The sequence below is a fragment of the Penicillium waksmanii genome (genome assembly GCF_028829765.1).
Source record: "Penicillium waksmanii strain IBT 27052 chromosome Unknown utg000001l:1.0-4852451.0:1.0-4856178.0, whole genome shotgun sequence".
NCBI lineage: Eukaryota > Fungi > Ascomycota > Eurotiomycetes > Eurotiales > Aspergillaceae > Penicillium > Penicillium waksmanii.
The window spans coordinates 2,836,367-2,852,853 of record NW_026643248.1 but is presented as its reverse complement, the minus strand read 5'-3'; the positions used below and the strand labels follow the sequence as shown (position 1 = coordinate 2,852,853).

At 48.9% G+C, this 16,487-nt stretch overlaps 6 protein-coding genes across 6 annotated transcripts; 3 read left to right on the top strand and 3 right to left on the bottom strand.

The window, feature by feature from the left end:
* Positions 1-98: 98 nt before the first annotated feature.
* N7481_001038 (Spo7-like protein) lies at positions 99-1,500 on the top strand (the record flags this gene model as incomplete). The annotated part of the gene is made up of 2 exons (XM_057260257.1): positions 99-668; positions 748-1,500. 2 exons carry the CDS (start codon positions 99-101, stop codon positions 1,498-1,500), a joined length of 1,323 nt encoding a protein of 440 aa, XP_057128089.1.
* Positions 1,501-2,038: 538 nt separating this feature from the next.
* N7481_001037 (MCM DNA helicase complex subunit MCM3) lies at positions 2,039-5,075 on the bottom strand (the record flags this gene model as incomplete). Its single annotated transcript, XM_057260256.1, has 9 exons — positions 2,039-2,075; positions 2,145-2,764; positions 2,809-4,131; positions 4,195-4,458; positions 4,528-4,630; positions 4,699-4,745; positions 4,800-4,851; positions 4,916-4,934; positions 5,006-5,075. The coding sequence occupies 9 exons, from the start codon at positions 5,073-5,075 to the stop codon at positions 2,039-2,041; spliced, it is 2,535 nt and encodes an 844-aa protein (XP_057128088.1).
* Positions 5,076-7,143: 2,068 nt separating this feature from the next.
* N7481_001036 (uncharacterized protein) lies at positions 7,144-7,812 on the top strand (the record flags this gene model as incomplete). Its single annotated transcript, XM_057260255.1, has 1 exon — positions 7,144-7,812. One exon carries the CDS (start codon positions 7,144-7,146, stop codon positions 7,810-7,812), a length of 669 nt encoding a protein of 222 aa, XP_057128087.1.
* Positions 7,813-8,088: 276 nt separating this feature from the next.
* Positions 8,089-9,642, bottom strand: N7481_001035 (F-box protein; the record flags this gene model as incomplete). Its single annotated transcript, XM_057260254.1, has 1 exon — positions 8,089-9,642. One exon carries the CDS (start codon positions 9,640-9,642, stop codon positions 8,089-8,091), a length of 1,554 nt encoding a protein of 517 aa, XP_057128086.1.
* Positions 9,643-10,331: 689 nt separating this feature from the next.
* N7481_001034 (F-box protein) lies at positions 10,332-11,837 on the top strand (the record flags this gene model as incomplete). The annotated part of the gene is made up of 1 exon (XM_057260253.1): positions 10,332-11,837. The coding sequence occupies one exon, from the start codon at positions 10,332-10,334 to the stop codon at positions 11,835-11,837; it is 1,506 nt and encodes a 501-aa protein (XP_057128085.1).
* A 558-nt stretch (positions 11,838-12,395) lies between these two features.
* Positions 12,396-16,466, bottom strand: N7481_001033 (putative translation regulator (Cya5); the record flags this gene model as incomplete). The annotated part of the gene is made up of 1 exon (XM_057260252.1): positions 12,396-16,466. The coding sequence occupies one exon, from the start codon at positions 16,464-16,466 to the stop codon at positions 12,396-12,398; it is 4,071 nt and encodes a 1,356-aa protein (XP_057128084.1).
* Between the last annotated feature and the right edge of the window lie 21 nt (positions 16,467-16,487).

Below are 16,487 nucleotides of genomic sequence, written 5' to 3'. Positions count from 1 at the left end.
GCCGCCATTCCCTTCCGCTCTCTCCTTCTTGTCATCCTCCTCCACTTCACTTCTCAACAAATCCTCCTCGGGGCCGCCACGGCCAACTATTTACAAGCATGGCTTCGCCCTTGGATCAGATTGTCAAGGGTGCTCCCGTGCCTGAAGTTCATGCTCCTACGCCGGAGCCATTGGCTCCGGCTTCAGCTTCATTCTCGGGTTCCTCCTCCCCACCACGGCCCTCAACGCCAGATCCGCTGGCCATCGCACCCGACTCACCTCCCCAAATATACCTCAACCTTCTGATTATGGAGGCCTCGTTACGAGCGCAATACCTGGCCCTCCGCGAACGCCGTCGTCAGAATACTTTCTTCTTACTACTCCTTGCCGGCTGGATCGCTTACTTCTCCTACGCCTTGTTCCTACGCCCCCGAGAAGATGGCCTCGGCGTCGGTGGTTCCGTTTATTGGGTGGTGGAGATGGGAGAAAAGGTTGCCCTCCTTGGAGGAGTAGTCACTGCACTCTTGGTATGGGGAACGGGGCAATGGGAGCGTGGAATCCGCTGGCCACGGCGCTGGCTCGTCGTCGCCAACCGCGGCCTCCGCACCATGAACACCAAGATCATCATCATCCGCGGTCCTTGGTGGCAGGAGTTGCTCTCCTACGTCTCCTTCCTATTTCCCTTCTCCGTTCCCTTCTTCCCTTCCCCCCTCCGGCAACTTCCAACTTATCGAACGTCACCCCAACGACAAACGCGGTAGTCGGCAGCACTACCAGCAATACTATACCAGCGCGGACAGTGAGTCCGGCCTCGTCGAGGAAGATCTCAGTCCCGGCGGCGATTATATTCATCTCCTTCTTCTCCCCAAATCATTCTCCCCGGAGTTCCGCGATAAATGGGACCAGTACCGCACCGACTTCTGGTGTTCCGAGAACGAACGCCGCGCAAAGCTACGTCACCAGCTGCGCGAGCGAGAACGTCAACTTGCTCGATCAGAGGGAAACTGGCTCGGACGCCTTGGCTTGGACTGGCGCGCTTCAAGGCGCCGCCGTCTTGTGGCTGCGACGTTGCACCGTTCTATTGAATCAGAGAGCAAGCCTCCTCTTCGTCCTCATTCCCTCCACCAGCATCAACCGTCCAATTCGTCCAAACTCACCCAAGAACACCGAGCTCCCTCCCTTCGGCGGAACACTCGCTCCGAGTCCGCCCACTCCCGTACCTCTTCTCGCAGCACTACCCCCGTTGACGTCGAAGACCGTCCGCCTTCCCGCTCCTCTGCCTCCGGCCGTCCCCGGCGCGGAAGTACTACGCCTTCTATATCGGGTGGAGATCAAAGTCCACAACAGAGAAAGCGGAAGGGATCCAAGTCCTTACGTCGGGGTTTGTCACCTTTGACTCAGGCGCAGGTGCGCGAGGGTGTGCGGACACCGTCTTTTTCGTCCGATGACTCGGTGCTGGTGGGTGATAGGGAGAAGGAAAGTATACCGACCTCTGTACCTGAACCAAATTCTGCTTCTTAGAATTGCGACTATACCTTTTTTTCATGCCGTTGCTTGGGCGGTTTCCTATCTTGTAGTACCCTGAGATATCTCTTCCTTGGTACGTGGTGTTACAGGTTGTGACGAAGGTTCTCTTCGATGTTTTGGACTCTGCAGCATGGCAGTTCTCTATAGATACCAGTAATGTGGCATGAAACAAGCATGCATTTTTTTTTCCTACAACTACATTTTCTGCGATTGTAAAAGCAGCGTGGATGTCCGTCGGGTATGGCTCCCTAGGTATGGAAGGCTTCCAAAAATCTTGAAGCTATGTCTACTACCGAGTGCCTTCAACTCTATGGTGGGTTTCGGATACGAAATGTACTGCCATATATTCTTATTCTTAATCACTTGATCCTATCCAGATCCCCCAATGCATCGACGCCTTACTCCAGACAAAAAGGAAAACATGATATCATCCCAATGCAGCGAGTAAGAAACATGTTCATAAACCAGCATCACAATCCCAGGATGTCCGGGACTTTCTCGTAAGAAAGACTTGAAAAAACAACGGCATAGCTTAAATACGGTAGACGTTGTCATCATCCTCGAGGAACCTGTTGTGGAATTTGGTTAGTTATGTGTGTCATAATATTAGTCGTTTCAGGTTTGGGTTGAATACTCACATTAGCAGGTTCTCGTCATTCATCTTGCGCAGAGCCGAAATGGCCTCCGCGCGAGAGAAGACGTGCGCAGCACCTTGGCTGGGCGAGGCACGGATAGCCGTGTTGATAGCCTCGATCATATCATTAACATTAGTCTGATCGCCATCGACGAAGACACGAGTACCCATGAGAGGACCCAGTGTCTGGCGGAAGAGAGCAAAGCGGACGGGTGTGATCTCCGCGGCAGTCGGTTGGGAGTCGTCGTCCTGTGATTCCAAGAGTTGCGAGGCAGGGTGCGAAGATGCCACGGACATCTGGGAGTCTGTCTGGGTTTGTGTGCGGGTAGTCTGGCTTTCCGGCTCCTCGTCGGGAACAGCGGAGCTGGCAGCACCGCGAGTTGGTCGTGCCCGAGTAGGTCGGCGACTAGGGGTGGCTGTTGAGGTGCCTCGGGCAGGGGTTTCTTCGTCGTCGTCGCCCCCAAGCTCGGGATCACTGTCGTTATCCGAGGAGTCGTCGTCGAAAGTAGCCATCTTGCGCCTCTTGGTACGCTTGTCCTGCTCCACTTCCTTGAACATAGCGAAACGCAGAATAGCTTCCGCATGCTTAGCATCCTTATCATCGACTCTGTTTGAAAGGCGCGCCTTGGCGTGGGCAGTTGACAGACGGATCAGCGTCTCCAATGTACGGGGTGTGATGGGGAAGTGCGACGCTTGTTGCCGAGGAGCTCGTCGTTTCGTAGAGCGGAGTAAACGGCAATGATATGGTCCGCAGCACCCTTGGTGAGGACAGGCTTGACTCGAGACTTGGCGTACTGAATGTACTTCTTGATGAAGGGAATGCTAATGATTTCCACGTTGTTCTTGCCGCGGCTTCGGGCTGTGTTGATCATTCCGCCGTGGAGCATAACATTGAACTTCTCGTAAACTTCTGTGGTGTGGTTCTTCTCTCCGCGATCTTCGTTGCCAACACCGAGGCTTTGATTCATTTGCTCACGGACTGGGGCTCCCTCTTCAGTTCCAGGCTGACGGTAACGGTGCATGCGTAAGACGTGCTCCGAGATCATTCGATCCTTCGCATCCTCTATGTCATCTGTCACGATAAAGAGCAAATCGAAACGAGAGAGAAGGGAGTCGGGGAGAGCGATGTTCTTGTGAGGATCCTTGTGGGGATCATATTGTCCATAGATAGGGTTGGCAGCGGCCAGAACACTGCATCGTGCGTTCAGACTAGTGTGGATACCAGCTTTGGCAATGGTGACAGTCTGTTGTTCCATGACTTCGTGAATGGCAACACGATCGACATCACTCATCTTGTCGAACTCATCGATACAGACCACACCTCGATCACCCAGAACCATGGCACCAGCCTCCAGTCTGCGCTCGCCCGTCTCTTTGTCTGAGGTAACAGCCGCAGTCAAACCGACACCAGAGGAACCACGACCGGTTGTGGCGATAGCAAGAGGGGCGGTATTCAACACGAATCGAAGCAGCTGGGACTTGGCAGTCGAAGGATCACCGACCATCAGAATGTTAATATCACCACGAAGATGAGTACCGTTCTCCAAGTTCTTCTCCATACCACCAAGCAACATTAGTAGAATAGCTTTCTTGATGTAGTCGTGTCCGTGGATACTGGGTGCCAAAGAATGAGACAATAGCTCGAAAACATTCTTCTTCTTGGAGATTTTGTTGATATTGCGGACGTCGGTGTCGGTAATGGTGGCCTGGGCAACACCACCGCCAGACTTAGAAGATAGTTGAATAATATTGTTGGCCATAACAACAGTTCGGAAAGTGGAGGACCCAGAGCCTGCATTGCGATTACCCAGGGTGCGGTAAATACCGACCAGTTGAATTCTGTCACCAGGCTTGGCCGTGTCGACCAGATCGTCGTCAAGAATCACATCAACACTGCGGGGCAATTGTCCGGCTGGGGCTCGTTCGGGCATTTCTTGGATTGAAATCGATTGGTGGTCCATGTAAGTAGAGTAGCCGTATTCAGTGATGAGCTAGAAAGTCGGATAATTAGAAATCACGATAGTCCGTTCGCTGATATAGAACGGTATACATACCGGGTTCTTGTCCTCGTCTTCTTGGGGGTAGACGTTCAGGCTGGTGGCACCACTGGCGGTCATAGTTTGGTCGCGGTACTTTCGGGCAAGAAAACGGTCCTTCTTTTCGCTGTAGTGAACACTCTGAACCACCTTTGGTCGGACTAGGGAACATTTTGTCACGATTCCCTCGAGGGCCACCATGCGGTTCAATTGCTGAGAGCCCAGTGTGCGAGGGTTGCAGGAGTACTCTCCGAATGCTCCGTGGAAAGCGCAATAGTAAACCTATCAAAGCAACCCATTAGTACTGCATTGCTTGGACGCACATCTATAAATGCGTCAATCGAGACATACCACTTCGTCCGCTGACTCCTTTTTTCCGGGCATCACATGCTTCACAACGTCTTTCAGGGCGGCATCGAAGGATTGTGTGTATTCGAAGGGAGATGTGAGAAGTCTGTTTGAGAATATCATCAGAACCGAAACCATCATTCGAAGTCAATGATATCAGAGAATGGCACCTACCCATCAGCCATCTCCCGGCTATGTTGGCGAAGGTCATCGAGATCAACCTGTAGACATCAGTAACCCATCCCCATATTGCCAAGGGGTTGACAAGAACACACCAGCAAACGGCGCGAACCACGATTGAGCATCACCACAATATCGGCTCGATAGCTGTTTCATCTTGTCAGAACGAAATCCTCCCTCCATATTCAAATAAAGTCGCAAATCGACGAACCTCCGTGCGCGGTTATCGGCTGGAAGAGAAAAAAAGCACCAAGTTAGAAAACAATCTCGGTCGCAGCACAGCAGAATCGTGCAGACTTACTGGGATCGAGAAATTCCTTCGCGGCCCGCACGCGATCCTGCGCGGCCTCATCACGCAGCTGGGTATCCATGGTGGTTGTGGTGGTTTCAATGTGGGATATCGACCAAGTCCAAGTCGAGGGGGAGAGTTGATGGAAATCAACGAACCTCCCAGCCTGTGCGGGTCCCAGTTAGCGCGTCCCGATTAGGCAAAATTGGAACGCGTGAAAAGACGCGTTCGCGTCGCTTATGTAATATTGTAATACACTCTACCAAATGAGCCAATCAGAGCACGATATCTCCAAGTATGCTGTTAGTACAACTGTATGCCCTGTCTTTATTTGTTTATCAGAAGAACTCAATAGTACAGAGATCACTTGCAAAGTTTCCACGACAGGAGTATTAGTACATGGTACACGCTTCTAGTTAGGACTAAGCACTAGGTACTGTATTCGTGTTGCGTGACGTATCTCATGGCCCCATGGTTTTCGCAAGCCATCATGATCTATATAACAAATCAAAGTTGAAGAACTTCCGTCTGCGGTTGGACCTGAGTATGCGTCAAATTCCTCAGGGTGGGGGGGGTCGCAAGGAAACTCGGTGAGGGGTATAGTTTTTGTTTGGATGTCTCGTATACGAGACGGACGCGCTTTTTGAGGTAAGAACGAGGTAGGACGTTCCTGGTGAGGCAAGTCACAGGACTTTTGTTGTTGTTTTTACTGCTTCTGCGTCCTGACTGGGATGCGTGAAGGGGGCACAGAAGCTGGTACAGTCGCTGATACAGGATTGGCGGTCTGTTGCAGAGTAATGTGTGCTTGACTGAGTCGTGAAGGAGTAGGTTCCATGCAACTTGATGACTTCCCAGCATTGGTGATTTGCGGGGGCCCCGATCGACGGCGGCATGTTGGGCATTTGTGAGGTCCTGCAGTGCCAGTCTTGTCTCGTGTGGAGTGCCCGAGGCTGGACCCAGAGCTGGGGAATCCATTATGACTGCAGATTGGTTAGCGGATTGATCTTATCTAGGCTCATAGCATGGGATGGATATACAGTGTAGATTGTAAAAATGGAATGTAGGTCTGGCTTATGAGTACTCTCTTTCTCCAAGATTATTGTAAACAGCATACAGGCCTAGCCCCAATTAAACAGTTGTCGCTACAGCCCTTCACACTGGCAGGAAGATAATCACTATACATTCGAACAAAATCCCATTTCCAAGGTTTCTTCGTTCGCGACTATAAGATATCTGTAATACTCACTACATATTAAGCTCTAGAGCGAAAATAAATCCTAAATCTAGAAATTATACGCATCGCGTCGCGTCGCGAGCTGGGCCATGAGTTCAGGGGCTTTTCCTCAGGTAACCAATCATTTTGATCTTAGCATAGCCAAAGTTTATAGTAATATTGTGACCGGGTATGATCTGTATTGACTAGGGTTTTCTGGATACCGCCATATCAATATAATCTATTATATTTGTCTATCGTATAGTCAAACTTGTCTTTTCCTAAGGGACCTGGTACAGTCTGGTAGACTGCCTGGCGGTGTAGAGCTCTTGTATAAAGGCAGAATTTGCCCCACCATCTAGGGTCTATCATACATTCTTGCAGCGAGCAGAACAAATACAGAAATCTTCGCAGTGTTATCCCTTTTCGTAAAACAATGGGGGCTACATAGCCCGCTGTGGAGAATAATTTAACTACATGGATGACCTCGATTCGTAACCATGGGTTAGAAAGTTCCGCTCCCGGGGCCCGGTTGGACCTTTGGAAAATGGAATGCATACCTAAGTAGGTACCTAGGTATGTACTAGTACTAGTATAATTTAATACACTGAATTAGGATAATATTATAAATATCACAGCAAGATCGTTGCCCCCTCCAGGGCTCATCAGTCGGCCTTGCCTTTGCAAGTTCCTCTCTTCGCTTTATACTACAAATCGTTGCCTTTCCTGTTCACTTCAAATCGGCATGAAGACATTCTCCCTTTCCTGGAGCCTATTATTAGGACTCTGCATTTTATTCTCAATTACTTTTGATATTGCCGGGGCAGTTAGCCAAAGCGATACGCAAACCGAAGAATGCTCGTTTCCTGGGAAATCTAGCTCTTCGAAAAGAGCACACCTTTCTTCATCGTGTATTAGAAAAAGACAGCCCGAAGACATGGAGAAGCGAACGCTTCAATCTCCAGTACGCGACGGATCCGCCTATGTCACACAGCAGCTGACAACAGCTGACTTTATGGACTACGATTTCGCTTGGGTTCAATCTGATTTTGAAGCGCTCGAGGGGGAAGCTTTCAAATCTGCAATTGGAACGCTTTCCGGTTGTGTGGCTATAGTTGTGGTATCACGAAAGGGCATTTTCAGATCGCACATCTGGGAAAAGCCCCTGATTGGGCCCGATGGAGACTTCTCCTCGCTAAGCTCAGACGCTTATTTTCAAGAAAACTGTCTGAATACCGTTCGTGATGGTGGAATTGATTCGCCGAGTGTCAGCCGGTGGACCTCCGCTGAATTATCTGGTGATAACAACGCTAAAGCTTTTATCTTCAAACGCCTCAGCTCGGGTCACGATCAATATGACCAAGGCTATGATGGCAAAGTAGACCAGATTCAGACTCTAGTAAACCGGATTACTGGCCTGACTGCGCATGTCGTTGACTATCAGAACCGTGTTAACAATATCGATGACTTCGGAATGTCGGAGATGGGAAAGATATTCTTCGAATACGACCCCCAAGCGGTAAATGCCGGAGAGGAGGGTTGTGAGGATTGGAGAGCTAGCTACAGGCTCTGGGTAGAGTCAGGTCTTGCCGGCAGTGATGTATAGGAGCCATATGATAATCAATTGGCCGAGGACTCGGACTCGGAATGAATGGGTTCTGGTTAACGATGCGACCCTGATAATTATCTGGGTAGGACTCGAATGAGAATGACAGCAGTGACTGGGCAGACATGGCATTCAATCAATTTTTAATATTCTACATATAAGCTTATAGTTACCTAAACTACGCCTTGATTTTTGGAGTTTTCAAATCTCATGATATTATCGACAATGCCAATTTCCACTGTAGTTGAAATAGAACGGCTTTATTTGAAGTAAAACTCAATATCTCCTTCCAAAATTGCCAGTAACATACTTCGGCCTTTCCTCCCAAGGCAACCCATAACGCATTACCACGGATTTTCGCCATTGTTGAGCTTCCAAGGTTGATTGAAATTGAGGTTCCGATGGCATCTCTCGAAACTTAAGTCCCTTGGATATGTCTTTTGCACCAAAAGTCTTTGTATGGACATAGGAGATAAAAGAGCATCTGCTTTCTTCCAGCTCCTTGGGAAGATCATCCCATACGGGATGCAAATTGACGGAGTGACCGCCGGCCCATTTCAGTGTCGCAAGATGAAGACGCTCGAGACGGGGCGTTCTTTCTTCGAGAGCTGTGAAAACGGGACACCATGAGCCCCCTTGAAGAAGAGTGATTTGACACAGGGTGAGATCAGTAATGAGTGGGTGATCTGAGAGGAATTGAATCAAAGAGTCTTGGCTAACTCCGATACCTTGAAGGCTACATTCACGAAGCTGATGTACCAGGGTTTTGCGATTGATATTTTTAATAATCCGATGAGAGCCAGCAAGCCTCCCAGGGAGACTTGTGTTGTAAAAATGAACTTCAAGAGATTTCAGGTTTGGCGTCAATCTCAGAAACTTTGCAAGCCCGTCCAAGTTATCATCGTCTTCGGAGTGATCCCCACCAAGTGAAGAAACATATTGCATGTGTGGACTTCTTTTCCCATACCAGGCTACCTCATGGCATTGAATTGGCGTTCGGGGTGGTCGATCCATTGCACCTGTGGTAACTTTGTTCGAGATGCTTAGAGAAAGCCGCTGGAGATGTTTGCCTACGTTATGTAATGCATCTGAAGGAAGCATCTCGAGGTGGGTCTCAATGTCGTATAAGGGAACACTGCACCTGGGAGTCCGTTGGTAGACATTCAGACTCTTTAACTGAATTTCGCTCAGTGTCATAGCTTCCATAGCAATGCAATAATTGCGAGACGCCCGCATCCACACGGGATACCAGTTAGTTTTCCCAACGTCGGTCGGCATTGTATTGCTCGGTCCTTGACAGATCACAGCGTCGAGTTCAATTTCATCAAGCCTTCGAATTTGACCTAAACAAAAGCTAAACTCTTTGACAGTTTCGTCATATGAAATTTCGTCTTGAAGCTCTTGTTGGGCTTGAAGCCATTTGAGATATGCTTCGGCTTGAGAAAGCTCCGAGTCTTTTTCAGTGAGCTTGAGATTAGGATCGTCATTATCATCATGCTCTTTCTGCTGTTTCTGCTGTTTCTTCCAGGATTCGATGACTTTGACATGTGGGGTTTGATCATATACGATGGCCCAAATCTTTAACTTCTTCACAGCATCGCCCAAAATAGGGTGTGTAACTATATCTTGGATATACTGCAGGCCAGATCGTGTGAGCGGGAATGACTTCTGGCGTAGAAAATGCTTGAAACGAAAGCCTGTGCAATCCTTGTGTATGGCACGGCTACTCAAACGTAATGCTTTGATAGTTGCCAAGTCCAGATACGACAAGATCTCTTCCACAATTTCCACCGGTAAGATACTCAGTGTGAAAGGTGCGCGCTCGTCCATGTTTGTGGGAAGTTTTGGAGGCCAAGAGACTAGCTCCCGTAATGATTCTGTACTAGTATTTCCTAGCCAGGTTTGAAAGAGAGAGCAAGCAATGAGCAAACAATGAGCTCAATTTATGGAGCTAGTTTCAGCCAAGCGTAGACGGAAATAAAGAGTTTCTTCGGAGAGGGATGAGCGCTGCAACCAAGTGGGGTACGGTAGTCGAAAACATTCAAATATGCATAGGCGGAGGCATAGGCGATGCTAAATATTGCAAAGTGGCGGCTGCCGTAGGGGGGGGCCCATAGGGGGCCACTCTTGAAGTTAAGTTCAAGTCGGCCCCAGAGATACCCGGAGTGGGGGCCGCTCTCCAGGGCTTGGCAGGGGCCACTTTGCAATATTTAGCATCGCCTATGCCTCCGCCTATGCATATTTGAATGTTTTCGACTACCGTACCCCACGATATGCATAGGCGGAGGCATAGACGATGCTAAATATTGAAAAGTATTAATTTCGATCGGAAGAATTCAATACGATAAACTCCGAGCATACAGTCAGATTAGTTGCAAGTTTCCACGACAGAAGTAGAGTATGATCCTGTTTGCATGACGTATCCTGCCAACCTGGCCCCCAATGCAGATACGCCTGAAAAGCAGCATAATCGCCAGAAGTGAACGTTTCTGCATCCACCTGCACTTTGGGTCACGAAAATGGGCCCAAGTACACCATCCCCACCAGGGGTATTACCGCATGAGATTGTGGAAGAGATTCTCATATATCTGGACTTGAACAGCATCAAGTCTCTGCGACTGAGTAGCCGTTCCTTCTGCGAACGCTGCACAGGCTATCGATTCATGCAATTTTGCCGAGTTCAATCTATAGAACTGACACAGCCAAGTCTACGGTCCCTCCAGGAGTTACTTGGGCATCCCACACTAAGCACCGCTGTCAAAGATCTGGAAATTGTAGCCACTGTCTACGATCAGACCACGCCCCGCATGGTCATCAAAGCTTGGAAGAACAAACAAGAAAATCGATCCACTCAAACAATGTTCAGTCACAATATTTACGATCCCAATCAAGAAGACCTTTCCCGAGCGGAGGCTACTATAGCCTGGCTTCAGGCCAAACAGGACTTCCAGGACGAGCTCTCATACAATGAAGCTGTAAAGCAGCTCACCTTATGTCTAAGTCAAATTCGGAAACTTGACCGTATTGAACTTGACGCAGTCATTATTCAAGGGCCCAGCCAGAAAGTGACAACTGACACCGGGGACACTAATTGGTACCCGGTATGGATGCAAGCATCACGCACCTACTGCACAACGATGGAAGCTATCACACTCAGTCAGCTCAAACTGGAGACTCTGAATATCTATCAACGGACGCCCAGATGTAGTGTTCCGCTATACGACATTGCGACTCATGTGGAAATGCTTGATGCGAATAAGTCATGCTACATGGGAAAACACATCGACCACCTTTCTCTGAGTATTTCGGACAAGGTTTCGACCGGCGCAACAGATCGACCACCCCGAAAGCCAGTCACATGCCATGAAGTGGCATGTTATGAGAAAAGAAACCCACGTCTCATAGAAGTTGTTTCTCTCGGCGATGATGACTCTGGAGGCGATGAAAGGATGGACGGTCTAGCGCAGCTTCTAAAATTCACGCCAAATCTCAAAGCTCTTGACATACACTTCTATACTACCAAACTTGCCGTTGCCGACTCAATACTTGACCCCATCAATCGTAAAGCTCCAATGGCCCTTCTTCGGAAATGCAAAATTGGAGGTATCACGACCAGTCAAGATTCATTGATTCAATTTCTTTCCAACCATCCAAATATCACCGATCTCGCCCTCTGTTGGATTGCAATTATCCCCGAGGGCTCATGGGATCACATTTTCTCTCTTCTTGAGCGAAGAGTGCCTGGTCTGACACGCCTTCATCTGTCGTATTTGAAAGGGGGTCCCACGGGGACGATAAATTTGCATCCCGTGTGGAATGATGATCCAGAAGAGCTACGAGTCAATAGACGTTCTCAACTCTATTATATTCCTGTGAAGGTTTTTGACGCAGATGATATATCTAAAGGGCTCAATTTTCGACCGATGCCAGATTACCCAGTCCAAGGATCTTCGGATAATGCAAAACGGGCACACGATTCACAAAGAGAGTACGGATGCCCTTGGCTGGCGAGAGGTGATTCATGAAATGAGAGAACATGGACATTGGGCATATCAGGAATCAAAACAATAGTAACACTATTTAAAAATCTGCAAAGATTTATATAAGAACGTCCGAGTCAGAAAGAAAAAGCTAGAAGAATGCACCTGGGCATACTATTAGTGTGTCGGAAGGCTCAAAACACTGAGAGCCCGGGAAATCCGTATTGAAAGGCCAAAATGCACACTAGGATCTGTAATTCTCTATATAAACCTTGGAATCTTTGTTGACATAATAAGCAAACAACCCATAGAATCAGAAGTCAAATTTCACCAAGTTCAAGTGCATGCGCTCGAGATGTCACGGTACTATCTCGCCAGAATTCTCACAGCATGATTTCCAAGGTTCGGACCACTGGGAACTCAAAACTCACGAGCAGCACTGGCAATATCCCGCTTAGGGCCTTATACTTAGGACTACGGTCTCAATAGAAAAAATTGAACAGTAGAGATGGAAATACTAATATACATTGTGACACTATCTAGACAGGATATATGCAAACGGGCTAATTAAACAAATCAATATACAGTAGGGAGCGCGCCTCCTTATTCGCGAGGTTTGTTCTCATCAGGAACCTCGCTATGGTCGTCTGTGGCCTGCTCGGCGCACTCAATTTTAGATCCAGATTCGGACTGCTCTCTATCCTCCGAGCGCTCAACCTCGGAATGCTCTTGCTGCCCAGGTTGCTCGTAGGGCTCTGCTTCCACTTGCTCCTCGTCAGCAACCTTGACTTCCTCGACGAAAGCCTGAAAGTCCTCATCAACCCAGGGCTGGTCAGCAAGAGTCTCATCCTCTTCATCAACGGCTTGGTCGTCTTCTGCGAACACCTTGTAGTCGACTAGGTTTTGATTCACAGAGGGTTCGAGACGTTCCCTGGTGATTTCGCGTCGCTTCTTTTCACGAGCAACGACACTGGCAAAACGCGACTGGCGTTTATTCTCCTTTTGTTGGGTTGTGGTGTGACTCCTGCGGAGGTGGTTCTCAGTGTCGATTTCGTCTGCGGCTGGCAGCGGATTCAACTGGGTGACCACGCCCCGATCATCCCAAACGAAGTCATCCGCAGCACTTTCAGTCTCGATAGATTTCCCGGGCCCTTTGGTTAGATAATTTGGAGTCTTGCGCTGCCACGTCTCCAATGTCTCGCCATCTTTGAAGATGTCAGGTCGACTTCTGGGAGGTTTTTCCTTGCCGAGAACGCCACCTCTCATGATGAGTTGCACGGTTGGATTTTTCTCGTTGTCAGGTTGCTGCGAACGATGTCGAAGCAATACACCTTGGATCTTGTCGCGCTTATAAGGCATTTCACCGATCAATTTGACCGTTTGGGGAGCGACGGTGTTGATCTTCTGGAGTTCGTGATTGCCTTGAGTGATGGTTTTATCTCGGATACGATTGAGAGAGGCGGCGAGGAAAACGATGGTGAGATAAGTCGGTTGCAGATGATCTGGTTCAATACCGATCCAGTGCTTTCGTGTGTTCTTGCCGGAAACATCCCGGAACGACTCTGTTCGATCATCTTCAAGCATCCAAGTACTATTCGTCATTTTGGGTGATTTGTGGCCAAATCCGCGTAAAAGTTTGTACCATCCAGGGAAACGAGGTGCGAATTTCTCTTCGAACATTCGGAAAGCTTTGACCTGATCAGGATAGTAGTCGGAAGATGCCAGCATTTGTACCCAGCTTGACCAATTGAAGGTAGTCAATTCGAAGCCAAGTTTCTCGAGATTCGCCACGACCTCACTGATCCTGCTCGCCTGGTTCTGGTAGCCCAAGACTCGCATGTAGATGGACAAGGGTTTCGCAAGAATAAAACGCTGTGCTGATGTAATCTTGCGGATATGGGGAACGACAGAAACATTGGTGGTCGGCAAGTCAGAGCACCGAGAACTTGTAGCATGGGACCCCTCAATGTTCGATGAGGAAGAATTGGGCGACAAGTCAATCACAATCTCACTGGCTTGTTCCATAGCATCAGATATCGCGAGTTTCCACAGCTTCTCTGCTTCATTATATTGTGCCACGTTTAGATGAGCAGACATCATGGAAGTGAGAACTCCAATTGGCATCGGTTTCGGCTCGTGCTCCTCAGGGTTTCCGGGATCCCGCCTATCCACAAATTGCTGGTATAGTGCATGGGCACGATTAATCGCACCACGTATCCCGTATTGGTGGATCAGGTATTCGTATTGAGGAGCCACCTCAGCATCATTGACAGGTTTATTGACAAGTTGATTGCCAGGTTGGTTGCCAGGCATGGAAGTCGATGATGCGTCATGAGAGTTAGCCAGGTATTCGGCCAAAGCCTTTTCCGCGTGCACCAGACGGACGTCAGCATCATTTGTGATACCGGTCTCTTTTGCGATTCGCAAATCACGCCAAACCTGGTTTTTGAGATACAAGAAGCTTGACTTAGGCCCAGCTTTGCCAAATCGCTCCACGATCTCTTTGAAAATGATGTGCACCATATCTCTGTTGCGTTTCTTAACGAATCCGGATAGAACGAGGGCGTAATGGGCCTCTTCAGCATACATTTCACGGTGATGGTGCAGTTCTTGAAGCATTTTTCGTGCTCGTTCAGGTCTGCCAATCAGGACAAGACCACGCATCGTTGCGTAATACGTCCAAGCATCCCACGGAACATTGACCGCTCTCATGCGTTCTCTGATCCGGTAGCAAGCTTTGACGTCGAGCCTGCGCGCATACTGAAGTAGGATCATATTCCAGATTCTGGTGGCGTTCCCCCGGATTGCAAGTTTGGAACACGCCTCTGCAAGCTGTTCTGCGAAATCCAACTGCCCGTTTATGCAGTGTGCTTGAATGACTGTATCAAGCATTGGCATTGTGATTAATACTCGATGCCGACGTGCTTCTTCCAGGAGCCGACGGGTGCCATCAACGTCGCCTCTCTTTGCGGTGATTCCCATCAATGTGCCAAAGCTATATGAATCTGGCTGCAAGCCGGCATCTAACATTTGAGTGAAGGTTTTCTGTGCACCAGTCCAATCATTGTTGGCAGCATGTGCCCTGATAAGTGCATTCCAGCAGTGGGTATTTGGCTGGAGCTGAAATTCATTCGTCAATCGTTCGAATTGTCGACGTGCTTGTTTCACATTGCCCGTCTTGGCATGAGCAACGAGTAGTGGTAGCACTGGCCGACAGTCTGTAGGGTTCCCATGATCCGCCAGCATCCTGTTAAAGACCGATTCAGCCTGTGAAAAGTCCCCAGCATGGGCATAGCAGTCCAGGCTCACGAGGTATGCACGCATGCTCGGCCGTTCAAAGAAATGTTCGAATTCGGCCAAAATATATGATATACCGCTAGTCATTCCCCATGCTTTCATAGAGTCCAACTGGCCAGCTAACAGGTCATATGAAGGTCGGAGATTAGGCGCCTCCAAACGCAGTTGGCGATAAAAGACTATTGATCGAGAAAATCCGGAGCGAGTTGGCGACGACTGAAGCGTTTTGATGATCTTGCTGTAATGCTTCAGCATAGGGACATATATGTCTCCATATACTCTCAGCATTTCGAGCAGGATATACAGCGAGGCATGTTCAGGCTGAGCTGGGGAGTGTGAAATTTGATGCAGAAGCGCTTCTGCAAGGTCAAAGAAATGCTTATGCCTTCTTTTGTTAGCATATTGTCTGGATTTTTGAAGATGGAGTCCAAATTCCAGGCAGTTCGAAACGAGGGTAACGTCTGCAACGTGTAAAAATAACAATTGGGCTTTTTGAATATCCTCTGGGTGTTCGAGGGAACCCCATATTCGCGAGACTTCCACGGCGGGACTCCACAGTTTCCTTTTGAAGAAATATGCGAAGATTCGAGGAAAACATAAGTTGGCAGCTTCTTGCGTTGTAGAATGCTCTGCTTGCGTGGCTATTTCCATGAGTCTTGGAGAATTTTCGACTCGTGCTTGGGAATAAGTAATGCGATTAAAGTCACTGGGTGAGCGGTCTTTGAGCGGAATCTCCTCAAAGAGTTGCCAAGCCCGGTCCGAATCCGAGCTGTGGTTGGAAGCTGATAGATATTGACATAAGGGGGAACGAATGGCCGATGGTTTTCCAGCAGCCAGGTAAAGAACCCATGCCTTGTCGAAATCCTTGTCAACATCCTTGCTTTTGTCTTCCAGTATCCTTGAGAGTTCTTCTATGGCCCGGCTAGCTGCTGGATTATCTGTCCCATCTTGGAGGGTTGTCCCGTGTATCCGTGAAGTGTCGGGAAGGGTGGGTTGAGTGTTTGAGACCGCTTCGGAGGTGTAGTTTCTCGGGAAGCCGACCAGCGATCGTCTTCTTCGGCGCAGACCCAATCTCCTTGATTGTCGGGGTATGCGCAATGCCGGCGAAGAGGTTCGGGGGTACAAGAATTCCAAAAAGGGCGTTCCTCCATCTTGGGCCGATAGATTTTGGTTTTGGGAGGCGAGGTTGAGAGCGGAGGACGAGCGTTGGTTTGACGGCTGGACCAACGCGAGAAACCAACCGGGGAAGTCCTCTGCAGTAGCATTGTGTTTCCAAAAATTGCGATACAGGGATCTCCGTGTTCGAATCGCATCATTGGAGTCTCGAAACAAACGCCGTCCTGCGCTCTCGAAACAGGCGGTTGCCCGTTCCAACATCACCCCCAATCGTCGCGGTGT